General features: G+C 47.4%; 1 protein-coding gene across 4 annotated transcripts in view; it reads right to left on the bottom strand.

Moving 5' to 3' along the window:
* grh (grainy head) overlaps window positions 1-26,069 on the bottom strand; it is a 150,686-nt gene that overhangs the window by 15,751 nt on the left and 108,866 nt on the right. For 2 of the 4 annotated variants that reach the window (XM_075669118.1, XM_075669114.1), the window contains exons 2-16: window positions 21,357-21,501; window positions 16,271-16,522; window positions 15,106-15,323; window positions 13,998-14,447; window positions 13,267-13,561; window positions 12,122-12,285; window positions 9,157-9,248; window positions 7,707-7,780; window positions 5,838-5,949; window positions 4,440-4,534; window positions 4,094-4,150; window positions 2,725-2,826; window positions 2,001-2,067; window positions 252-370; window positions 50-117 (exon numbers count right to left, since the gene is read on the bottom strand). In XM_075669118.1, coding sequence (XP_075525233.1) covers window positions 50-117; window positions 252-370; window positions 2,001-2,067; window positions 2,725-2,826; window positions 4,094-4,150; window positions 4,440-4,534; window positions 5,838-5,949; window positions 7,707-7,780; window positions 9,157-9,248; window positions 12,122-12,285; window positions 13,267-13,561; window positions 13,998-14,447; window positions 15,106-15,323; window positions 16,271-16,522; window positions 21,357-21,501 — 2,310 coding nt within the window. The remainder of the gene's footprint in view (window positions 1-49; window positions 118-251; window positions 371-2,000; window positions 2,068-2,724; window positions 2,827-4,093; window positions 4,151-4,439; window positions 4,535-5,837; window positions 5,950-7,706; window positions 7,781-9,156; window positions 9,249-12,121; window positions 12,286-13,266; window positions 13,562-13,997; window positions 14,448-15,105; window positions 15,324-16,270; window positions 16,523-21,356; window positions 21,502-26,069) is intronic. The other 2 variants (XM_075669116.1, XM_075669115.1) reach the window with 2 other exon arrangements.

Genomic DNA, 26,069 nt, shown 5'->3' with positions numbered 1-26,069 from the left:
TAGCATTGCTGGCAGTTGGAATGTAGTAATGTTTACGCATCATGCTTACTCGGCAGAGGTTTGATCGTCCGGCACGATCACTTGGCTTGTGTAGAAACTGAGTTCCATTCCGGATACCTGTGGCAGAGCAGAGACAACCTTAGTTTCCATCAATGCATCCTGGCAGCTTTAAGACTCGCTGCTAGGCTGTTACCATAGGTATGCACTAGAGCGCTCACCAAGGTGATGTGCATAATCTTCGTGCAGCTCACCTTGTCTGTGTCCTCGCTTGGTGTGAACAACACTGGAGGTTTGATGAGATCACTCATGGAGTAGAATTCGGACCTATCACAGGACTGGTGGTACATCTCCTCAATCTTCTTGCGCCCATCTGCAGATGAAATGTGCACAGCTTCTTTTAGTATGGTGCTTTACTCTTGAAAGATTTAGTTAATTTTTTCACACATTACACGGTTCAGGGTTCAGAACTAGTAGCTACCACACACAACTTCCGCAGATGCTTTGGGTGTCTGCATGAAGGTTACTTCTTTGTGAAAGCAGCCACGGTTCAGTACAGTATCAGTATAACAGTTAAGAATTCTAGCACATCTCCTCCGACCGAGTGTTGCCTGAGTTCTAGACGTAAAATTGTAAGCCTGATCCTTGTAAATGGGACCTTGGAGGAGTGCCAACAGGCTACTAGAACCCAAAAGCAATTTTAGCGGAAGCAAGAGTGAAATAGCTGTACTAGTACTGTAAACTATAAAAGCATTGAAACTATTGATTAGTCACTTTGGAAAAAGAAGTTATGGAGGGTCACTGAAAGAAAAATATGGGTTCCACTGTTAACAGCAGGAGCGGTTAGCCACCTTATAGCTTCAAGCTTCACACATGGTTACCATAGCAACTGGGTAAGGCCAGTGACCAATCTTGTTTACAAATCGGTGAGAAAACCAGGCTGCGATAGCCAAGTGGGAGAACAACTACCAGTGCTAGCAGTGGAACGAATGTCCTGCTTCAGTCATTTTTTGTTAGTATTTCTTCCTATTTGTTGCTTTGGAGTTCCTGCATGCATCACGGAATATCATTGATTTGTTGGTTAGTTGCACGTAGAACGGAGGACAAAATTATGCGACAGGTAATACTGGTATACATGCGTTAAATCAACCATGCTATTTGGGCCCACAACCAAAAGCACAAACTTTTAACACGTGCAGGTGTGCATTTGGTACATCCTATTACAAAAATAAACTTATAATTTCGGCAGAGCTGATCTCATGATGATCATCGATATCAAACCTGGTTCCCTTGGCACAGCCGCCCGATGCTCTACCCATTTGACCATAAAAAGTGCACCTAGAAATCTCACAAACACCCTTACTATCTTCAGTTGTGCAGGCCAGGTCTCTTAAAACATACCCATAAATTGTAAATTCGGAATATTATTTTTGCTGGCAGTCTTTGTATAATCCACACAATAGTTAACACTGGAATAAGAATAACTGATTAACAGATATGAAACAAATAGGTGCGATTTTCCTGCTCGCTCGTGAACCAGTAAAACAAAATCGTGAGCTCAGCTAGTGTACTAACTATAGAAGTACCCAAGAAGAACAGTATTCAGTTAAGCATCACCAATAACTTATTTGCATTCAATCTGGTGCCATAATTAATTTAGTTCATACTTTGCTTACCTTCAAGAATCATGATTCGAACACTCTTATTACCCTTTGCAGCCTAACCGCCTTTGCAACATTTATGATTCTTATGAGCATGCTGTGGTAGACAAGCAAATGCATGCAAGTTTCAAGACAAGCAAGTTTGCCGCAGTGTTACCACCAAGAACTGTTAGCAAGCACACGCTAGGGTGATAATCCCGGAGAATACATAGAGTTAATAGCTCCAAGTAGAGTGTTAAAGAGCTCCAAGTGGCGAAGGAAGCTGCCGCTTCTTCTCCTGCACATGCCACGGCAAACCAGTGCGTTCACGTGCATCACTCATGGGAAGAAGCCAAAGCTAACTGCCTGTAGCGGTGAGTTTTCGCTTGGCCGCTCTCCGTTCCTCGTCACGGGTCTTTCGTTCAGCGCCCTGCAAGCAAGTGTGAAGACGTCGTGCTTAGCATATTGCCCATAATAGGCGAAAAAAAAAAAGGTTTTATTTATGCCAACAACACAGTCAAACCCACTGAAACAACACTGGTTAGAAAATCTTACTGAACATAACAATGCGACAAGTAACACATCACATTGCATTTATAGTGCGTCGCATGCATGTATATGGCCATAATGTACTGGGAAAGCAAATCGCATTGATACAACAGAAGAGGGCAGTTCGAGATGTAGCATTATGCGGATTATGTAAACGCTGGTGTATCACTTTGACGGAGAGGGGGAAATGGGACGGCTGCCACCGTGCACTCTTCTTGCCTCACCGGCCAGTGCCGAATCTCTGGAAACGGGGCCAGGATAATGTAAAGCTATTCCAATCTGTTTTACGTTATTCCGGCCCAGGTTCCGGCTTGTTTCAGAGGAAGAGGAATGGGCTGCATGTAAGCGCTGTCACATGTGTAGCAATTACCATGATGCAGCCAAACCATGTGGCATGCCACTGTCGCATTCATGTAAACAAGATGACAAACGGACCATTTGTGACAGCCCTCTGAACTGTAGCATTGGTGGTTATGACAATAGAAGTTGAGTGCTGTGGTCCACTTGTGTGTGAGAAAATGTGGGTGGAAATAATTACCTTGTCGCAGAAGACTTTGATTTGGCAGTAGCCTCGGTGGACTGGGGTGCAGCTTTCCCTGTATTCATCGTAGGTGTCGATTTGCAGGTGCAGAGGCAGACCCTGCATGAGACAGTGAAAATTGTAATCTTTAAGCATCCATTTTGTCATCCCGAATGCTTCATGTGAGCAATTGTGTTGGTCATCATGAGGGTAAAGTGTAGTGTAGTAGAGTGTATGAAAACCCAGATATGACTGGTTAGCGTGTACTCTTGCTTTTCGTGTCGTTATGTGTGGGTGTGAATCACAGATGAGAAGATAAGAGAGAAAACAAATTGTATGCCTTAATGTTTTGGTGCTGGAGTAGAGTTCTGAGAGCTCAGTGGACTGGCTAAACGAAATGGCTGTTTAGACTTAAACAATACTAAACAAGAATGTTCCAAAACAAAAGCCATGAAACTAAAGCATGCATACTCTGGTCATGTCGTGCACAATGCTGATTCAATAGAAAATAAATTATTGCTCGTTAAAATTAAATGCGGGAGGATGAGGTCACCGATGCACGAGATGAATGGATTGAATTTTTTTTCAGGCCATGAGGCAAACATGCTAGTGCACCTAAAGAAGTAGTGCTTGAACGGTCTCACTGGAGTTTCATTATCAATGTGACATGGGGTCAAATATTTCTCGAGTATAGCTAACAACAGCAACTGTAGGATGTTCATCTTCAAAGCACACAACCTGTAGAGCCAAGGATGTGAGTAATAATAAATGGTAGTCAAATCCAAGTAGGATCAACTTATGCATGTATTCATATCTACATAGATGAGGATTTCAGTCCTACAAAAGGAACAAATAGAAATATATGAAATGTTTTGATGTACTGTATGTTCCATGAATGTGAGAGAATCTAGAGTATTCCATCATGTACTTCTTGTGCCAGAAATTTAAATAGAAAGTGAAACAAAGCACATGTGAAATTTGCTATAAAGTTGCAGCGTTTCAACAGGGAGTGCCAGGGAGAGAGAGAATGACTAAATACAAAATAAAATTCACTTTGTAACCTTACTTTGAGCCAATAACTGTGCATGATTATTTACACAGAGATTTGAGCATTGTTGTCTACAGTTATGTCCACAGTTTATAAGTGGATATTTTTCACGCTGTTATTTTGAGGTGTTGAACAAAGCATACAGGGATGAGCAATATGAGCAAAATAGTAATAGTTTCTAATGCAAACTTATTTACATGCTGACAAGGTCACAGTGCACTGCTTTCGTGTACCACAGTGTAGAACAGGGAGTGATGTGATTATAGAAACTGTTATAGTATGACGTAATAGTATGTACAATAATGTATGTACCATTTGAAAAAAAATTATGGTTCTCACCTTGACACCCTTTTGGTTACTGAAGTCTGTGCTGAGACACTGCACGGCCACGTTCACCTGCACAGTAAAAGATTGTTTGCCGATTGCAATAAATGTGCCATAAAAATATCTGTTAGCTGCTTAGAGAACACTTATGAGAAACTACAAAAAGTCTTGTTCACAAACTACACGTTTCTGGAAAAGGCTCGTACATGGGAGGCGAAACGTCTTTTGTTCCTTTTAAACCTTTATTTCTGTGATCAATGTCCTTTATACTGTGCCACGACCAGCCGAGTTTTCATCAAACCTTAGGTTTCACTAAGGGAAAAAAATTTCAATCAAGCAGGAAACGGAAAGCATGACACACCTTGGCGGGAGTTTCGAGGGGGTTCCAGTAGAATGCGATGGCGTTGTGAGTGACCTCTTCAATCTGGCCAATAATGCCCATGCTGTTCTTTGTGTCTGCAGAAATTGCAGTAAAAGAACGTCAGCATGCTACACAACAATATCTGGCACCGCACACTGAAGTGGTACCGAGAACTCTGATGTCTCTGCACAAGCGGGGCCAGGCCACCAAAACTCTTGGATTTCAAATCACTGAATCGCACAATCTTCAACATGACTGCAAATCCTTCTTCAGCCTCACTTACCATTGCAAAAGCTCGGATGATGATACTGTTGTACAAATAACGCCTTATACGGAGTCCACCATGATATCAAATTTCACTATGCATGTAGTCATTACAAGTTGTTTGTTCATTGACTTGTTTTTTTTACGGTACCCTCAGCGTAGAAGTATGTTATAATGGGGCCAAGGAGGGCTGCATAGAGAAAGCTAAAAAATATCCACAAAAGCACATTAGAAACATTTTGTCTCTCAAACAGCCCACCGATTGGGTAACAAGCGCCTGCACTCTAAGCTTTGCTGTCTACAAATTCTCCATGGTTAAATATGTACCTTACTAACGATTTCAAGACAAATAGACAGACATTTGTTATGCCACATGTAGTTTTAAACTGTTCTTTTAACCAGCACCATATCAAGTAACCATGCATTGGCGTGCTGTGCCCCCAAAATAAGTAATTGCCTCCACAGTGCTCAATTTTGTGCAAAACACATTTGTTTTTGTCCGATTATGAATCTACATTTGAATGCGCCACCTAGGTCTGTAGTTTTGTGCCATAAGGAACAGCCTGTGCAGAAGTGACACTGTTCTTGAAACACCTTCAAACGGTCATAAGAATCGGCTTATGACTGTACGAATATATCGTATTTGACAAAGTAGTTTCACCCCATGAGCACTAGGAGATGTTACTGAGGAAAGCAATGAGGAATTACTAGTAAGGACAGAGGACTAGTACAAAAACAAGACACAGACAGGGATAGCAAGACACACAAATGAGACACACAAGAATGAAAGACCTAGTAAGACTCTTACTAGGTCTGTTTTAAGATTCTTTTTATGTGCCACAAGTAAGCTTTGTGCTGTGTATATCAACAAGACAAGTACAAGCTTAAGCATAGGCATTACGGTGTAAATCTACAATAAACATGAGGAGTGTTTTTTTTTCATTACTTAATACAGTGAGTGACGTCAGCACATAGTTCACACGTCGAAAATAAAGTTGCTACTCACGTGGCATCTGCAATGCAGAGAAACAGACAGATGAGAAGAGGAAGTGTTAGTTGTGGAAGACAGTGAATTCGTTCAGTTCACATTCATTCTCCTCAGTGAACGAGACATTTACTACGAGCATCACCTACCGGCGTCGAGGATTCGCTGTTTGACACTGTGTTGCCGGCTGTGCCAGAACTGCCACGCTTTGATTTCATCTTCGGGAGATTTCTCTTCACGGAACACAAGCATGATGAGGCTCTGAAAGCGTGAGAAATCAATGAGTGAATGAGCTCTGCAATATACTTCATTTCCTCCCTGTTTTCTGATATATTCAGTTTCAGTTTAGTAAGGTAACACAGTGGTGTACATTTGCGTTGCAATGCCATATATACTCGCGTGAGGGCCACACTTTTACAATCTTGACAAGGTGCAACCCTTACGTGGGCCCGAACCTTTTGGTCAAAATGGTGCCACCCTAGCCGGCAAACTGTGCAAACCCCGGCTTTTGCCATCTAGTAGTGGCATGCAGGAAGTACACAGTGCATGAAAATTCGCTGTAAGCAAGTGTGTGGCATCAGCGCACTGAACACAATTGCTTCTCTGTTGGCAATCTTTCTTTACAAATTTTGGGCTGCCAAGTTGGGGGTGCAGTCCCTACAGGAGTCTACACGGTATGCAGCAGGAGATCTCGGAACGTGGAGCTGTATGGGGACTTCCTGTCCGTGCAAGAATGATATAATACTTTTGAAAGCCGCAACGAAAAAAAATAGAAACTTGGAGTAGATATTAGTATTGGAGGTGTATATTGTTGTAGTAACAAATAAAAAAGTGCAAACTAAATAAGAAATATGTCAGTGGTGAAAGAAATCATAAAAATATGGCAATATGGCAATAGCAAGTAAAATATGATGCATCATAGATCAGAAGTTAGCTATCTAGCAGAAACTAAAATACTTGTGTAAGAGCACATAACAGTGGAAACAACTTACGGTAATATCTAATGGGAGGTTATTCCAAAACGATAACGTGGAAAAGTAGGCTGTATGTCTTCGTGCATTAAATGCCATCACATTAATTTGAAAGCTTTAGAAGCTTGAGGAATGCATGATTTTTATTTAATTTTTGCAGAGAACAGCTGGACATTTTTTTTTGCATTGGCACTATTCTTGTTAGCTCTCCGTCCATTCCTCAAAAGCCCTTACCACACTGAAATAAGCATGGCATGAGGTCATCATCTGCTTTATAGAATGTAAAACAAAAATGCAAAACTCGCCTCCTGCCTCACTTCGTCATGTCACCTGCACAAGGCAGTTGTAAAACAGCAATTCAGTGAAAAAGGTGATGTGATAATGACAGCTGTTTGCTGTGTGTGGTGTGTAACTGCTGAAAGTTGCACTGATTTGTTCCAAATTTTGCATGCTACGTCTAATGGTCGGGAATGTGACCTAAAGGCTATACACTCATTTGTTAGTCTGTTTTTAGCATACTGGCAAATAAAGAATGCCCGGTGGGTGGCACTTTCGAATGCTTTTCAAAAGAAACGAACTGGTTCCAGCAAACTGCAAGGTGTCTTGATAAAATATTGCAAAACATCCTTTGCTGCCCATAAGGTGCCACACATTGGTGGTGGTGGGGGGGTGGGGGGTACTTTCACGATTGTAAAGAAGCAGATGCCTACCAAGTGATAAGTCATTCTCCCCGATGTAAACACAATTATACTTTAGCCACAGTAGGCAAAGCCGTTTAATTGATTACATTCCTTGCAATAATTTTTAATTTGTCATATAATGATCTCCTGTGTAATTTTCGTGCTTTACAAATGAACTTCATTTGCACTTCGACAGAGCCATTAGGGAGATCTTCACAACCTGGGATAAAAAAAAAACTGATCAAAATATTAAAGCAAGAGCTATTTGCTGGTGAACAAGCTTTACAGTTCTGCACACAACAGGTTATCAAACCATAGTTTGTTTCTTTTTTCTCTCTAGTCAGAAACTCAACTGCAATCTACTCACTTTGACTGGGGTATTTCGAAGAGGCTTCTCCGGGTCATGGACATACTCGAGGGTAATACCGTAGAACTGACCTGCTGAAGCAAAGGGTACACATCAAGAACCAACCTGACTCAATTTCCTAAGCAAATATAGCAGCCGTGACACGAAAACAATTACTGTAGAGAGAAAAACAAATGGCAATATGAACTATATTTATTTGGTAGACAATACATCACTATCGTGATGCCAGGGCAAAAGGCAACAGTAGGTCGCCTGACTAGGCCACTAGCACCATTTGATAGGAGCAGCCCAGAAACAGCAATAAGTGATTGCACGCCACATTTGCCTACAACAAACAAATTGTTTCATGTATTTTAAGCAAATTCATTTTGGCATCAGATGCAGAATTTTCCCGTGGTGGGAGGCAGGGGAAATTCTGTCTGCTGCTCTGGTTTTCCACCCACACTTTTGAGGGGCTACTTGGTAAAATTAGAATGGTCAATTTGGTCAAAATGTCTGCATATTTCTTTTTTGCCATCCCTGCAGGTGTTCCTTTATCATGTGAGGAAATATCAGAAAGAAAACTGATCTAGAATTTTAGAAAACCATACTGTTGCAATGAGCTGTCGACAAAAATCGGTAGAAAATTGGGTGTCAAGAAGTGCCACCGGCTCAAGGAGCCTGCGGTTTTCTGTTGATGTAATGCCGCCATTTTGGAGCCATCTTAACAAGGAGAGATTGGATTTTCAAATAACCATCGTACAAAAAAATAAACACAATATAGGAGCGAACAAAAAGTTGAAAAAAAGACTAGTGTCGCGATTTGACGCTGCTGTCACATTGACTCGGGAAGCACTCCTATTGGCTGTGGCAGATGTGGATCGCTGTCACTTGTTTCGCACGTTTGGACAGCCGAGAGGTGTTGAGTTTTTTCGTCCCAGTGAAATTTGGTGATCGTAGGATGTATTGCTGGCTCGCGTTTGTTTCGTTAATGCATCCACAATGTAACATTGCTTAATGTACAATTCAAAAACGAAACTGAGGCTTACTATCTACGTGTCACCCCCCCCCCCTCCTCAGGTCGCAAGATGTCCACCCCCCCTCAAAAAATTTCTGGGCAGAGAGAGCAAATGCAGGTGGCCGATATTTTAGTTCACATTAAACGAAGTAATTGTGTTAGGCAGGATATGTGGTAGAATCTACAATAGTTGGTCTGCTGTACAACAGATGTACATTACGTGGTCAGAATGGCTTCCAAGGAAAGGGAAGTGAACTCACGGACAGTAGAGGATTCGATAATGTGTTGTGGTAATGGATTTGCCACACATGGGAGAGGGGTAATTGGAGGTCTCCGGAAGAGATGTCCATCCAGTATGTGACTTAAAAAGGATGATGATGATGACGACAACGATGATGATGGTGATGATGATGATGATGATGATGTAGACAACAGGGCCAGAAGATAGCTCACCCTTATTTATGTACGTGATCCTGTCATCTTCTCTCCTCTGACTTGTCGAGATGGGAGACTCCAGGTAATACTTGAACCCTACTTCTGATTGGCTGCAGAAACATGAACGACAGAGAGTCAGAGGTGAATCATCACGGTCCATGCATTTATGTATAAGCAGTGCGCAACTGTGAAACAAATAAGAAGGATGCTGTGATGCGATCTACACTTGCAAGTTGCCAGGAAGATCGATTGAGACTACGGCTAAATATGACATTTCACCAAGGCTTTGTTCAACTGTCTGACTCACTGTGTACATTTGTGTAGTACGTTCATAGCAGCGGTAACCTGACTAAGGGGACGTTAAATTATTTTGTAGGATACCCAGATTGCTGTGGGTAATCTATTATTGGTGACAGTAGGGAATTGGGCTTGATGGCACTGCTGTGGTACAAATAACCTGTAAATACACATGTGACATAACAGAACATCACATTGAACTACCACTAAAATGTACTGCTGTATCCTACTTTTTCACTTTGTGTTCTTGCGCTTTATTTATGAGGATAGTGAGTGTTTAGAATGCCGATATCCGTTTCTAATTACACATACAATGAAACTTCCACATAGTCAAATCTCGCATAAGGAAGTCGTATCTGACGTAAAAATAGCATCGTTATATCCGATATTCCTTATAAGCATACAGTTGTTGCAACCTGATAAGTAAAAATATTTTTGATTTAGTTCGTATTATCCGATAATTCGTTACATCCTTGTTCATTATAATGAGGTTCGATTGTATAACGAAGTCGCATTTGCAGCAGGAAACTTCATTCTATCACGAATTTCGTTAAGTAGGTGCTTCCAAGTTTCAGCAGGGAAGTTACTGCACAAGTTTTTGAAACAGTACTAGCGAATAGCATCGTCTAAAAAAAGCATTTATGAACAAGAATCCGCAAGGAACGATAGCAATCATCACTTTATCAGGAGCACTGGCTGGCGCTTGCGGCCGGCACGGATCGTGTTGAGAGCATGGTTTCCGCGCAGACTGCGCCTGCTGCTAGCAGCCGCCGCCAGGTAGCGCTACGCGCACACTATGCTCACGTCATGATCACGGCCATGGAGGAAGGAAACTGAGGAGAGGCCCTACCCCCTCCGCGCGCTAGGAGAAAAGTGTGAAGGAAGTGACGTACTAGGTTCTCTTTTTTGCTGATTTTTCCTTTCTTTGCCGTAGCGGCCACGCCTTTCGGGCCACAATGGCGGCTTTGTTTTGGTTTTGTGCGCTCACACGTGTTGCTCCGTAGGTTTCGTACCGCGGCAAAGGCGCCGTGCGGGCAGGTTTGCGTCGGTCTCCGTGTTTTATTGCGCTGCGTTATCTGGACCGTGCATTCCCGGATGTTGCTGTGGCCAGGTGGAACAGGAGGAACTAAAGTTCGTGAGGTGAACGCGCATGCAACGCTGTACGCAATGTACCGCGCCATGGCAATGGCAACGGACGAAGGAATATCCGCGGGAAATTTTGCCCTCTTTGGCGGAATCATGCTAACGTGCTAACGATTGTTTAGTATTGCTGCGGAGCGCGCGGGTCCGAGCAGCACGGTTGCGCGCAGCGCGGCGTGGTTTCGCGAGAAGAGCAAACAAGGGAGGAGAGCTGGCCCGATAGGCGGAGCAACGCCATGAGCAACGCCAACTTCCGGCTTCACTTTAGCTTCACAAAGAGTGACGTTAGGGCCTCTTCCGAGTTTCTTTCCTCCGTGATCACGGCCCTGCAGTACTGAGCCGCCATCTTGTTTGCTTACAACGCCGTAACGTTCGCACTAACGCAGAAGACCAACGCGCGATTACAAAGAGCTAGACAACGCACATTCCTTTTGTTGTTCCAACTGGGCGCATGGAGTCTTAAAGGCTAACTGCGAGGAAACTTCACTTTGGCTCAATGATTATAAACGAGTAGCATATACAATGGAAGCAATCATGGCAAAGCTGCAGGGCCGGTGATTGTCCAAGTTCTTTTTTTTTTGTTAGCATAGCACCATACAGACGGTGTACCTGGTGGTTAACAGACATGACGTAAATCCCAGCACGGTGCATCCAAAAATTTTAGCCTGCGCGGAGATCGCTTAATCTCTGACAGTATAATAAGCCATACTAGGAGGTGACGCGCTAAGAGCCACGCTGGTTCTCAATGTTCTGGTTCGTGCGTCACTTCCTGCGGGCGGTAATGGCTGTGCTTATTTTAATTTTGGTATCAAGACCGTTTATTGTTTAGCGAGCTTTACGTGACTTTTCCGCTCGTATTTCGCGCGTAAGTCATGGCTTTGAGTGCTTTAATTGACGGTACCTTAATTAAATGTACCTTATTTCGTCCTAATTAACACATAAGGTCATGTATTCGGGTACCTTCATTACCGTTACATTAATTAACTGGTCCTTAATTAACTTCTCCTTAAGCGCGAAATTGAAAAAGAAAGAAGAAAAGTTTATAGCACTCGGTCATTTGCTCCTTTAGTAATCAGCTTCCTACTGTCAATTAAGTTAACAAAAATCGAGTTATTAGTCTAAATTGAGGTTTAGAGAAACATCTTATTGACAGGAAACTGATTCAGTGTTTCCTTTTGGTGTCCCTCTAATGGGTACACCAATCTCCACCATTTCTGAAAATAGATGTGTAAATATGGACATATGCATCAGATTATCGAAATAAAAGTAGCATGGAACAAGCTCGAGATACCAATATAATTTATTGGCTAATCATGCACGTGACAAATTTCACAAGTCCAAGAGTGCTCGAGAAAGGTCTCCAAGCTTACTCTTAAATTTACTGCTAGCAAAGTCGTTTGATACCTTCAAAAGTAGTATCGAACGACTCTGCTGATAGGTTGAGTGCAGAGAAATCCATCTAGGTCAGTAGTAGACAACGCTGCTCGTCCGAAAAGCTGAAGGGTAACACGGGACATGCAGTGTTTACCACGGGAATGTCGCTTACATTTTTGGTATCTGAATCTTGTCAGCGTCGGACGCCCGGCTGAAATCATGCCATGATCGCCGCATGGACTGTGAGCTGCCTGGCCGACTCCCACTGCTTGTCGTGCCGTTGGTTTGCTCGGGGGAGGCAAGGATTTGCGGTTGCGTTATATCATAGTCGAACATCTGTTGGGAAAGTTTGGGAAAGCAGCATGAAAGGCACTGTATGGTCCTGCTACACAAATAAAGAGCTGTTGCCTGTCCAGCGTCTATATTCCAATTTACTAAATGCCAGTGCACCAGCGGCATGGAGAGCCGCATCAACGATGGTAGCGACAACTTGTCGGGGTTTGTTGAACTACGAAGTCAGAACCATTATGGTGCTTGCTGCTGTTCTAGTCGAAAGATCGTTATATATCTGGGATTATGTTGATTATGATTACCTTTACGCCATCAGCTACATAATAAATTACATGTCACCTGTCATTGCAATAAGAGGTTTAAGCGCTTTGGTTGAAATAGAATGCCGCAAGATGGCGTCGCCAGCGCTACTGTTACTGTCTACGTATCCTGCATTCTGGGTGTATGGTAGTATAGGTACACGCGGTAGCTAACTATTGATGGCAACAGATGTGTGTTAGAAATGTTCTTGTGCTACATCATTGTTCTCGAAAAATCGAATAAATGCCCTGTGCACTAATGATGGTCGACTGTTGCCGACGTGTTTGCATCAGCAGATAGAACATGGTCATTCCAAGCGTAATAACATTCATTCAAGACTTATTTTTATTGAACCCATAATCTGTAACTTAAGAAGAGGAAAAGAAATACGGCAAGAATATATATTTTTGTGTGCACTACTTTACGTCAGCACCACAAGGTGGCGAAACCAGCACTGTTACGCATGTCTGTGTCCGGTGCATAGGTTTACAGACAGGCTAAAACTCTCGAATGCATTAGAGCAGCGCATGACTCAGTATACCACGTAATCCAACACATGCAGTCTCACGCAAGCTAGGTTGCGCAAAAGCTCCACGATGGGAAATGATGTCACCATGACTGCATTAGAGGCACTTAATTCCGCCAATTCAAATTTAAAAAAATATTCCTGCACAAGAAAAGTAAAAGAAATTAGTAGGATGTCTGAACACAATAGTCTGAATATACCTGTTGTAGGCCTGCCGACTCTCTGGGCGTCATTGTCGCCTCGCCGATCCCCGAGTCCGGAGAAGGCAGGTCGACGGTGAGCATGCCGCTCTTGTAACCGTTGACAACCGCCGAGCCATTCTGGCGGATGTAGCGGTCCACGAACCCCGGCTCGGGTTCAGCGTACGTGCCCGCGGTGCCCCCTGCACCACCAGCTGCCACGGCGGCGGCCACTAGATGTTGCTGCCGCACTGCCTGCTGGTACTGGTCGGTGCCCGTGGTTGTCGCCGTCGCGTAATAGTCCACCGTGCTGGGCCTGCGAATGCAACGAAACGCGTTTAGCTCGTATGTATACGTGGCGTCGTGTCCTACTAGCGACCATGGGTAAAGCCCCTTAAACTTCGTAAAGTAGCGACACTCTCCTCCTCCGCCTTCACTTCTTCTCGTTTCTCCTCTCATTCACGCTCCCTCCTCGACCGTGGCGCCGCCTACACTGCTCGAGCGCATTAACGGCGCCAACATGTGCTCCTCGCCACTCCTTAGACGCTTCTCGAGCGAAAATGGCGCAGCAGCACGGCGCAAGAGCCCACGTGATGCTATTAGGCCAATAGCGACGCGGCGTCGGCCTCGGCCAGCGCGCGCGAGGAGGAGGCGGCATTCTTCAAAGCGTGGCGCTACATTACGAAGTTTAAGGGGGTTTTACCCATAGGAGCAAAAAAGTACTGCGACAGTATGTACTACGCGACCGTCACCTGTAGTACTCAGTGGCGGCCGAGTAGACGGGCCTGGGCGGGCTGCTGCCGCCCGCAAACGTGCTCGTGGTGAGCACGCTGAACAGGTCTCCGCCGTACGGCTGCGCCGGCTGCACGGTGGCGAACACGGGCGAGTACGGGCTCTTGGGCTCGAGCATGTCGTCCGACTTGGTGCCCTCGATGGCCTCCTGCTTGATGGTGATCACCGTGGCGGACACCTCCTCGGCCTTGGGCTCCCCGCTCAGGGCCGCGTCGACGAGGGGGTCCCCTGCAGAGCCCGGGCCCCCGCCGCCGGCGTCTGGCACTTCGGCCTTGGGCAGGAAGAGGTCCTCCTGGCGGGCCGCGATGGCGGCCGCCGCCGCCTGCACCGTGGCCGGCGACACATGGCCGCTCTTGACCACCGTCGTGGGCGGCGAAGAGGAGGACGTGGCCGGGACGGTCACGGCGTGCCTGCGCGGTCGCCGGGGATCACACCGTGGTGAGTTTAGCGAAAGGCGAACTGCACCGAAATTTCACTTTATCGCTGAGCTGGTTACAGTTCTCAGTGTATCGTTACGAGGTGGATGACTGGGGACTATAGTTGGTAATCCATACTAAACGAGAACAGAGCAAAAGCAGCACGGGGGACGACGAAAACGAGACTGGACCCTTTTCCGCGCTCGCACTACGCGAATCATAACTACGGCCGAGCAGTGGGAGACATTTCTGCTCAGTTTGGACCCAGAACAGCTCTGGGCCCTCCGGATAGCGGAAGACGCCTCCAGAAAGCAAGGACTGGCCGCCATTTGAGCAAGGGGGGTAGTCTCGCAACCCCCGCCACCTTTGGACTCCATCAGGGACACCATAAAGTTTCATTTCTTCCCGCGCTCCTCCCGTCTCGTTTTCGTCCCCATGCTGATTTCGCGCTGCTCACGTTCAGCATTGTCACAGCCCTACAAGTGATTCTATTGCTTTGAGCAGTATGTACGAGTCCGTACCGTCTATAGACCAAGTCACTTTTCGTAATAGCCAGCTACAGCTCCGCAGGCGCACACGACTCGTCAGCGCAGTGCACGTACGTATGTGGCGTGTACGAGTGCATGCATGCAGGGCCTGACGGGTCACTCACGTCCATATCTCCGGCAGCGTGACGGCCGCCTGCAGCTGCTGGTGTTGCTGCTTGAGCGCGCCGGCGTACTCGTACATGAGCGCCTGCTCCTCGGAGATGTTGAGCATGGCCGTGGTGGCCGCTGTGAGCGGGTGGTCGTAGTAGGCCCGCCACGCGGCCGCCGCCGTCACGCCTCCCGCCTGGCCGTTGGCCGCAGCCGCTGCCACCGCTTCACCGTCCTGCGACCACGACGCGCGCGCATTTGATTGGGGTCCGTGCGTCTGAATCGCAACCATTCTCAGAAATTGGGAACGCTAAGTGCACTGTAAGGGAAATGGGGAGAGAGGCAGGGGAAAGAGGCTACCGCTTCACCGTCCTGCGACCACGACCCGCGCGCATTTTATTAGGTCCACGCATCTAGATCGCAACCATCCTCAGAAATTGGGAACGCTAAGTGCACTGTAAAGGAAATGGGGAGGGAGGGAGGGGAAGAGGAAATCAGGAGCGCCGTTGTAGTTTTCGCCATCTTGCCTGCTTTCTGATTGGCCGCCAAGCGCTCCGTGCTCCCTTGTGGGCTTGTATAGTGCAGAGAATTCACGATAAAGAGAATATGAGAGCAGAGGGGCGCGGCCTTGTTGGTGAGACCAAAGTGCGTTTCCTGCATGTTGAAGAACATTGAAGCGCAATAGCGAGCACGGACGAACTGCCTGTGTGCTACGACCGTGCTGCGCGCATGCGCGGCACGATGCATCCGTGCTCATGCGCAGCTTGTGTATTCATTTGTTTCGCCCGTGCACTCTACCGATAGTACTTTCTTTCCTCCCTCTCCTTTCTTTTCTTCCCTTAAACCCCTCCCTCCCTCTCCTTTCTTTTCTTCCCTTAAACCCCTTCCCCTGTGTAGGGTAGCAAACCGGACGTGCGTCTGAATGACCTCCCTACCTTCCTTTTCATCCTCCTCCCCCCTGTGCACTCTATACCGCGTGAACGTTCTTCGGAGCATAACAGACGTGCCCCCGGTATACCCTGCCCCAAACTGGAACAAACGACGAAGAGGTTCCAATAGCAAGCTCCAGCAGAGAGCTGCCGTTCTGGTATAGTTGGGGTAAAGGGAGACATGGACAAAAGGGAAAGGGGGGGGGTGCACTTCATGCGATAGTGTCGCGGGTATGAGTTCACATGTACATACCTGCAGGACCATGGTGGGTCCCGAGCCCGACATGCGCTGCGCGGCGTCAGGTAGCACGAGCGCAGCCAGCTGCTGCTGCTGGTCGGGTCCCTCGACCAGCACCAGGGCCACGTTCTTGACGCACGCTTCGTCGTCGTCGACGTCGCCGGTGACGCCGACCACAGTGCCCGCCGCGCCGGTGACGATGCCTGCCGCCGCCGCGACAGCCTCGATTCCGTTTCCGCCCACCACCGACGAGGACGCCTCTTGCGTCTGCAGGATGTCCCGCGACAAGAACAGTGTCTCAGCGGACAGCTTCCGCGTGACGTCGGGGACGCAGTACTTAACCCTAACATGGTGGCCACGATGACGGCAGCGCGCGTACATTGTTTTGCTTTCTGACGGTGAGCGTTTTTTTTTCACCGGATTATCAGTCTAACTTGAGGCAAAGCGCAAAAAGAAAACACACGAGGACAACAGAAGAGAACGAAGCGTCTTCGAAGTGTGAACAGAAGAGAACGAAATGTCTTCGTTCTCTTCTGTTGTCCTCGTCTTTTTTTGAGCTTTGCCTCAAGTTATGCAGTACCAGCTAGCCCACCAGCCTGATTCCTTGATTATCTGTCGTCCATTTGTCGCCCGGCACATGATGCGCCCTCCGTGCCATCACGTGTCTTGTTTGTGCCGCTTCTCGACGGGCTAGTACAACCAAGATGGCGGCCACCCCAAGATGGCGGCCGCTATAATTTTAGCGCAAACCATCGACAGCGAAGTCGTTTTAGGTATCGAGCCAGGCCGTTCCGCGTGTGCTCAAATTCCAGCACATTGTCAAATTCGCCATCTTGTCGGCTCTGATTGGCTGAGCGGGCTGCTGTAGATGGCCCTCCGATTGGATGAAAACGCAAACATGGCGGGGCAAGAATATGGCTAACTGTCACTGTCCAGGGGCGCTATCCTCAGGACACCTTCCGATACCGCCATATTGACCAATTCTGTGGAGGCGGCATTTTGAGCCAATCACAGAGGCCGTAGCAGACCTGGGCCAATGCGAGCCGTCAAGATGGAGAATTTGAAAACAATATGGCGGACTTTGACAATGTCCCGAACAGCAGCCCAAAACAACGATGTTAAAATACATGGTGTGTAAAACGTCCTTGGTTTCAGAGTAGCACCCCGTGAGCATTATCTCTGTCAAGTGTACAAAGTTCTCAAACAGCAGCAAGCATGCATTCCACCCGCGGCGATGGTTTAGCAGTATGGCTTGCGATGCTAAGCGCTACTAGGTCGTGGGTACGATCCCTCGGCCGCATTTCGATGGCAGCGAAATAATAATAATAATAAAAAGAAACTCTCGCGATTTAGATTTAGGTGCACGTTAAAAGAATCCCGGGTGGTCAAAGGTATTCCGGTGTCTGCCACTACGGCGGGCCTCACAATCATATCGTGCGTCTAGCCCGTGAAACCGCAGAATGTAAATAATTAGATGCCTTCCGCATCTGCGTTTCATACGTACAAAAAAAAATGGTGCCTCAAGCATCGCACACATTTGCCGTTCAGGGAGAAACGCAGAGGAGTTATGTTCTGTGCCACATACAGAGAGACCCTTTCTGTGGCTCCACACTTCAAGACCAGTGTTTTCGAGCATGACCCGAAAACTACAGCTGCGTGTACTATACTGCCGTTGAGTGAAGCAGCTGCCTATTTATCTTGAAGATAGCTATTAAAAAAAAAATTCGAGGACGCTTAAGCTTCGCCTTTAAGAGTGGAACGCGATAGCGTTCAAAGACCCCTTGCTGCTTTTTATGCTTCCCGGCAACTGCAGCTTACGTAACCACAACGTTTACCGGGAAACGCTGGCTGCGAACGCTGTACACGAAGGCGAGCTTTCTGGTAGAAACGCGGCCTCTTGCGTGGGTCGACCTCCTGTTATGGTTTCGCAGTTTTAATATTTCATTCTGAGAAGACCTATCATAAAGGACATGCGCTGTCGGTGTTTCTTTTTTTTTTCTTTACATCTGTTTGTGGGCTGCCGTTCTCGAAATTCCGAGGAATAACTTTGTAAAGAATGAAAGACAAGGCACGAGCAACTTTGGCGGCAGACAAGTGGTTGGGTATGCGTGGTTCGGAATTTGGTTCGAAACCTTCTTTTTGCCAAAGCGACGTCCGACACCGGATTTTCTGCGACACGGTCTCCTTAAACGCTGTCGCATTAATATGGCGCAATGCAGGCAACCTCTCTTTCTGGCAGGCACGTCTTTACCGTCGTGCGTCGGCGTCAAATTGGGCGGAAGACGGCGGCGACGGTGGGGAGACAGCCACGCTCGCGGGTCCGCGTGTTGAGCTGTTTCAACTGCGCGGTGTGCACTTTAGGAAAACGCCGCCATGTTTGTTTGTTCCCCACGCTGCCGAGCGAAGATACACGGACGGCATTTTCGACGTCGTGAAACAAGATGGCGCGCTGTCCCCGAGAGGAACGAGCGCGCGCGACGAAGCTATAGCCTTCTTTGGAAACATAACCGGACGTTTCGCGCACGATAACTACGTCAACAACTGCACCTACCTTAATGGCAAAACGCACACGCAGCCGCTGTCGTCTGTTACTTATTCGAACACCGAGCTGCTCGTGAAAACAATTCACGGCATCACTGGCACCGCTTGTGGAGCTCGCTATATATCTTGGCAGCGGCGTATACACTCGATAGTCGAACAGTTTTATAACTACGCGAACAAACAACCGCAGGGAAAGCGTACAAGGACACGAGGAGAAGTCCTTATGTGCAGGAAGGTGAGTGAATGTACGCTTGCGTGAGCATGAATTGTCAATTAGGAATAGAGCGAGTGGGCATCTTCCTGCCGACTGCTTGGTGTGCCCGTGTATAGGTCTGTCCCGAAAGAAGTGGAGATACTGCCGAGATAGCCGAGCTAGAGAGTTACGCGAGGCGTATCGTATAAGAAAGAATTGACGTGACTGTATTAGTGACACCTCTGTTTATCTGTACAACAATGAGAGGATGCTTATTGACGGACGTAGGTAGGTTGCGTGTTGCTTGAACAGAAAGTTTCTTTTTGTGTGTGTGTGATTGTGCTTTTTCCGTACACGCGCAGTGGTGTATTTCTGTGATGCATATTTCTTATGTGGTCTTCGTGGAATAAAGATTGGTTGCAAGTCTGCGCGCCTCTCCTTGCGCTCGCTCTCTGTGGTCGTTTGTTATTCGCGCAGTTGTAAAACTGTTCGCTAATACGCACCAACTCGCCCAACAACGAGTTATTCTAAGCACTCGATGGTCGTCTTTTCCTGACTATAGAACACTGCGGACGCATCGCTCACTAACAAAGCCATTCGACAAGCCTTATAGGTGGCCACTTAGATGAGCCGGTCGCGGGATCGAATCCCGGCCACGGCGGCCGCATTTCGATGGGGGCGAAATGCGAAAACACCCGTGTGCTTAGATTTAGGTGCACGTTAAAGAACCCCAGGTGGACAAAATTTCCGGAGTCCTCCACTACGGCGTGCCTCATAATCAGAAAGTGGTTTTGGCACGTAAAACCCCAAATATTATTATTATTATTAGATGAGCCACTGACAGCAGTACGCTATTGACGGTATCCGTGGATGGTTTTCTTGTTGTTGTTGTTTTTTCGCTTTTGGGCTTCTTTTCGTATAGCGATGCTTATCTTCTCCGGTCATCACAAGTCCTGCCTGTACGGTGCGTGACTTGCCATGAAATAACAGTCGGCAATGCACCGAAGCACAGCGCTGCCGGTCACTGTAGTTATAGCATACGCGCATTATGGACAGCACCCTTCCGCCTCCCCCCCGTAGAAGCATGGAATGAAGAAAAGAACCCGTTCACAGACAACGCGCGTTCAGTGATTGCACTGCCGTTTGCCTGACGGTGTCGGCAAGACGTAAAGGAATCGGGCTGCTTTACCAGGTGCACCAGTTTGCCAAGTATGCTTCTTTCAAAGCCGAGGACGGCGCGAACGAGTTAAGGAGTCAGCAGACGTTGGGTACGTACCACGTATACGTTTCAGCACCTTTCAGAAAGTACCAGAGTCTATAGCAGGTGGTGCAGGCGACAAGCTTACACGGACCAGATTTCGCAGTCCTTGTGTATGGATGGTACCCGTATTTTGACCCGGGGACTGCGGAAGATGGCGGCAAGAATGGCCGAGGTAGCGCTTAGGCTTTAAAATAAGATATTAAATTCTGGAGGCTTTACGTGCCAGAACAACGACATGATTATGAAGAACGCCGTCTAGTGCGGGTATACCTCTGGTTTAATTTTTTTACCATCTAGGGTTCTGTAACGCGCACCCTTTGTACGGTGACCACGACCGCTTTTGCCTTCCACCCCTCCCCTCCTTTCGGAATGCGGCCGCCGCTGCAGGGTTCAAACCACGTGGCTCGAACCCGCGACCACGGGCTCAGCAGCCAAACGCCACAGCCTCTGCGCTATACCGTGCATGGCGCGGGTGCTCGGGCTTTTGAACTCGCATGCTTAAAGGCGACAGCGTTTGCTCGTATACAGCAGTTATAACCTGCGACGCATTCGAGCAACAGAATGGGCCTCGAGGAAATGGTAACTATAACGCAGCTGAGGATTGCTTGGTGGAAGGGAATAAGAAAGTTTGCAGGTTTTAAAAGTATACTGAGTCAGCTATAGCGCAAGATGTACGGATGCTCGGATATAGTAAATCGGTTGATGATAATTGTGTGAGGACGATCACGTCGGTTAATTGCACACGCACGAGTCGGCGCCAATAAGAAGGACGAACAGGCCGAAGTAGGACAAGCACGAGCCTATATATATATATATATATATATATATATATATATATATAACCCTTTGTTATAGGTTGGCACTTAGAATGAATACACGTAACAATGACTACATTCACACGTGTGTACTATTTCCGTGCGTTCGTCCATTTTGAGCGCTGACTCTGACCTTCCCAAGACATATACCAGACAAACCGGCCCTGCAGTTAGCCCAACCCGACGATGGTGTGATAACTATATACATGCGCGCGCACACTCACACACGTGCACTAACACACACATTACTGCGTACAGACGCATGCGCGCACACATATCGCCTGCGTATACCTCGTGGGCCGCTAGTTCGCCGGTGGGCTCGGGTGGCTGTAGCGCCGCTAGCGTGGGCACCGAGGAACCGGGCAGCACGACCAAGGCGTGCGAGGCTCCGCCACCTCCTCCTCCTCCTCCTGCGCCACCCTCCGCTGGGGCGCCACTGCAGTGGGGAGAGAGAGAGAGAGAGATATGCATTCAGTGGCGATTTAGAGGTAAACGCTTGAGAAAAATGCTCTAGCATTAAAGCACGCCTCCTCGAGGTCCCAGGATGCATGGTCCACTCTGCGCCAACCGCTGACGGTGGTCCGGAGCAGACCACCGTCAGTTATATATATATATATATATATATATATATATATATATATATATATATATATAGATATATATATATATATATATGAGAAGAAAGGGGGTTAACAGAGGGGCCCGATTTTTATTAGTCACATTATAAGAAGCCAACAAACGCTGACACGAAGGACCACATAGGGGAACTTGTGCTTAATAAATGAAATAAAGAAACCATAAATTAATGGAAATGAAAGTGGATGAAGAAACAACTTGCCGAAGGTGGGGAACGATTTACCTGCGGCAAGTTGTTTTTTCATCCACTTTCATTTCCATTAATGTATGGTTTCGTTATTTCACACACATATATATATATATATATATATATATATATATATATATATATATATATATATATATATATATATATATATATATATATATATATATATATATATACTCACTCAGTCTTCGCTCTCAAATGTTCTTCGAGGCTATAGTCGTTAATACTTATAACAGGCTGCATCTGTGCCCACGCTGCTAGGTTAACGCTCTCATGCAATGTATAGAATACTGCTGGGAAACCGCCCCTAGCCTCTTTTGCGGGTTCGTTGTAACACAGTGCCCTAAGCTTCCCTGTTTACAACACTGTGTTCCTTGAGGGCTTGGACGTAATCCTCTGTGGGATCGTCGTTGCGCTCTGCGCTGGCCTTTGTATGGTTATGGTTGCAAGGAGACGTCTCAAAAAATAGTGACAAGAAAAAAAAAAGAAAGAAAGCGAGGGAAAGATGAGTCCCCCGTTCAAGGTTAAAACATGTCTTCCCGGTGATTATGGGCCGCGCGTTAATCTCTTCCCCCTCCTGAGAGATAACGCTAATTAACGCGGTTGGCTGTAGCGTGTAACGACTCGTTCCCTGATTAATGGTCCCGTTCGCCGAGGTCGTCGGTTTCCGACCCGTTCGCGAAAGTGCGTCCGAGTCGGTCCGTTCCTTCTTCCTCTGTGCCGAATCAGTACAGGTCACATCGTGCGTATAAGTTTTGAAGATTAGCCCGGTTCATTTGCTTGCCGCCTCAAGGCGTTCGTGCACCTGTAAAGCCCTGTATAGACACAAGTGTTAACACCCACGATTCTTCGATATTTCTCCTTTCAGATAACCGATTTGACTATTCTTTTTCGCATTTTCATTCATGTATTGAAGGAAATTTAAATAAAAAAGACCGAAAGGGTAGCTCCTGCGCATACACTACCAGAATAAAAGGATAGTTAATGTAGGAGCAATATTCTTTTGCTATTCTAAGAACATTTATATTCAGATTGATTGTGGTCACGCAGAAAGTATAAAATAGGCGAGTTGTCCGCAGTTCGTTCGCCCTGCAAGCCTGACTCCATTTATGACTCCATTTATGACTCCATTATGACTCCATTATGACTCCATTTTAGTTATCGCAGTCTCAGCAGAGTACATTTCACTATGATTCGACACGAGCTCAATCAGGGCAAGCGCACCCTGTCGGAGGAGCAAGAAAAAGAAACTCCTCAAAAGGGAGTCATTTGTAAGAAGCGGCAGTTACTTTCCCGTAAATGGAGTCACGAGCACTCTTCTTTGCAGTGTAGAGTGTATATGCACAGCCGCGTAGATGAATAAGTCCTGTTGCGTTTCGCCTGCGACACGTGGTTTTGCCGGCGCGACTGCGGCGGGGCGGCAGACATTTTGGCCCGATCGTCGTCGCCGCAACACTCATCGCCAGGTGTTTCCAGGCGCGACTGCGGCGATGCGACCGCCTAGGGATCATCCTCGCATTCCAGTCATCGTGCCCGAAACAGGCGATGCCAAAGCAGGGATCTCATTCAAGTCATTGTGCCCGAAACAGGCGATGCCAAAGCAGGGATCTCATTCCAGTCATTGTGCCCGAAACAGGCGATGCCAAAGCAGGGATCTCATTCCAGTCATTGTGCCCGAAACAGGCGATGCCAAAGCAGGGACCATCCTCTCATTACAGTCATTGTGTCCGACCGGCAGCGCCACGACAGGGTGCTACGAGATCGTGCTCGACATGGTGCTACGGCATCGCTACGACAGTGTGCGTCACCATTAGCCCATTGTACATTCACGTGCTCGTCTTTTGAGGGGTTCCTTCTTGCCCTCAACTGCGAGAGTATAAAAACAGCTGCCCCCGGACGCCAAAAGGAGGGCTCCGATTTCTTCTGTTGAGTGAAGTGCTCTCCCGTCTCTCTACTTCGGTCAAACCTGACCGCCAACTCTTTGCGATGTTAAAATAAACAAGTTGTTTCGTTGTTACCAGTCGACTCATGCTTTGCCGGGACCTTCGGATGCTTCCAGTTGTACCCCAGGCCGCCAGGCCAACGCTACCCTTGGGGCTTGCGACCCAGGTACAACCACGGGCGTCAGCGCCGAGTTCCCAACAGATCGTACCAGCAGTCAGATCCAAACATCTGGTTGGCAGCGGTGAGATCACCTCCGACTTCAAACAACTGTCTGCCAGCGGTGACATCGCGACAACGGAGGCCAGCAGCGAAGAGATGCAGTTGACTGTATGCTGAGCAGCTCAACGACGATCCGGGAGCAGTGCAACGAGCCCTGTGTGACGACTGGTTGCCTGCAGCGGAACGACTGCGCGGAATTCCTGCCTGCGAGGTTTGGTGAGTGCGGGACTTTCTTCTTCTGAGCTTTGCCAGGCTTTTTGTTAGTGTCAGAAACAGAGCTGGTAATTGTGGTTGTCGTTGCTGCCGGGTTAGTTTGCGGCAAGACAATAGTAAGCAGTAGAGAAAGCAGCATTCAGAGCAGCCATGGATTTGAAGTCGTTGCGCAAACCGAAATTGTTAGAGCTTGCAAGAGAGTTGGGTCTGGATGTCTCGGACAAACTCAGAAAACCAGAACTGCTAACGGCTATTCTTGAGTTAGAGGCTGAGGATGACGAGCTGTCGGAATGCCTTGAGACTATTGAGGAGAGGTCAAAAAGACAGGAGCGCGAACTTAAAGAGCAAAAAGAGAAATATGAGCGCGAACTTAAAGAGCAAAAAGAGAAACAGGAGCGCGAACTTAAAGAGCAGAAAGAAAAAGAAGAGCGCGAACACGCTTTGGAAATGAAGCGTCTCGAGGTAGAGATGGAACGCGCTCGTAATGGAAGTCAGGCACACGGTGCAGGAGAACGAGTATTGTTCAAAATGACTGACCTCATGCGGCCGTTTAAGCTTGGAGAGGACATTGGTTTGTTCCTGGTTAACTTTGAGCGAACGTGCGAGAAGCAGGGGTTCTCTCGGGAAACGTGGCCACAGCGCTTGCTCACTTTGTTACCCGGCGAGGCGGCCGACGTAGTCGCTCGCTTGGATAGAGAGGAAGCAGAGGATTTCGACAAAGTAAAATCGAGTCTGCTAAAAAAGTACCGGCTGTCTGCGGAGGCGTTCCGTCGGAAGTTTCGGGAAAATGAGAAAGGCAGAAGTGAGTCATATACAGAGTTTGCGTATAGGCTTATGTCGAACATGCAGGAGTGGCTCAAAGAAGAGAAAGCGTTTGGTGACCACGATAAAGTTCTGCAGTGCTTCGGGCTAGAACAGTTTTATAGTCGGTTACCGGAGAACGTGCGATACTGGGTCTTGGATAGGCCAGACGTTTGTACGGTGGCTAAAGCCGCTGAGCTAGCCGAGGAGTTTGTGACGCGTCGGGCTCGCGGAGCTAAGGACGGTCAAAAGGGTGAATTTGGCTCCAAGTCTGAGAGGCCAAGGTTCACGCCCATGAGATTTAAGGGGGACACGCGTAGTGAGGATGCGAGTGAAAGCAATCCGACCAAACGTAAAGAGACGGCAGCCGAAGCCGAACGCAGAAAGCGGTTCGAGATGAGGCGAGCGGGCGTTTGTTATACGTGCCAGAAGCCGGGTCACTTTTCGGCGCAGTGTCCGGAAACAACACCAAAAGTTGTGTTTTTTTCAATAGGCAGCACGGACGAGAACATGAAGCTTCTCGAGCCTTACATGCGAGACCTCCTCGTGAACGGGAAAGAGTGCCGAGTGCTTCGCGATTCCGCAGCTACGATGGATGTAGTTCACCCATCTTACGTAGAACCCCATATGTTCACGGGCGAGTGCGCGTGGATCAAGCAAGCCGTGGAAGCTCATAGCGTGTGTCTGCCGGTAGCAAAAGTGCTTATTGAAGGACCTTTCGGAGCGCTTGAGACGGAGGCGGCAGTGTCATCTATGCTGCCACCCCAGTACCCGTACCTATTTTCAAACAGGTCCGATCACCTCCTGCGCGAGAAGGGGCTTTTGTTTGGTGAAGCTAGTGTTCAGGCCTTAACCAGGTCGAAGGTTCGGGAGCTCGCTGCAAAGGCGGTAGTTGCGGGGCCGACGTTATCAAACAACGAAAAAGGGTCAGAGGCGCAGCAAGCTGATATTCCGAGCACGCCCGAACTGAATAAAATTGAGTC

Source organism: Dermacentor variabilis, chromosome 9, assembly GCF_050947875.1.
Source record: "Dermacentor variabilis isolate Ectoservices chromosome 9, ASM5094787v1, whole genome shotgun sequence".
Taxonomy (NCBI): Eukaryota; Metazoa; Arthropoda; class Arachnida; order Ixodida; family Ixodidae; genus Dermacentor; species Dermacentor variabilis.
The sequence above is the reverse complement of the archived record's forward strand: the minus strand, read 5'-3'. Positions and strand labels throughout refer to the sequence as shown.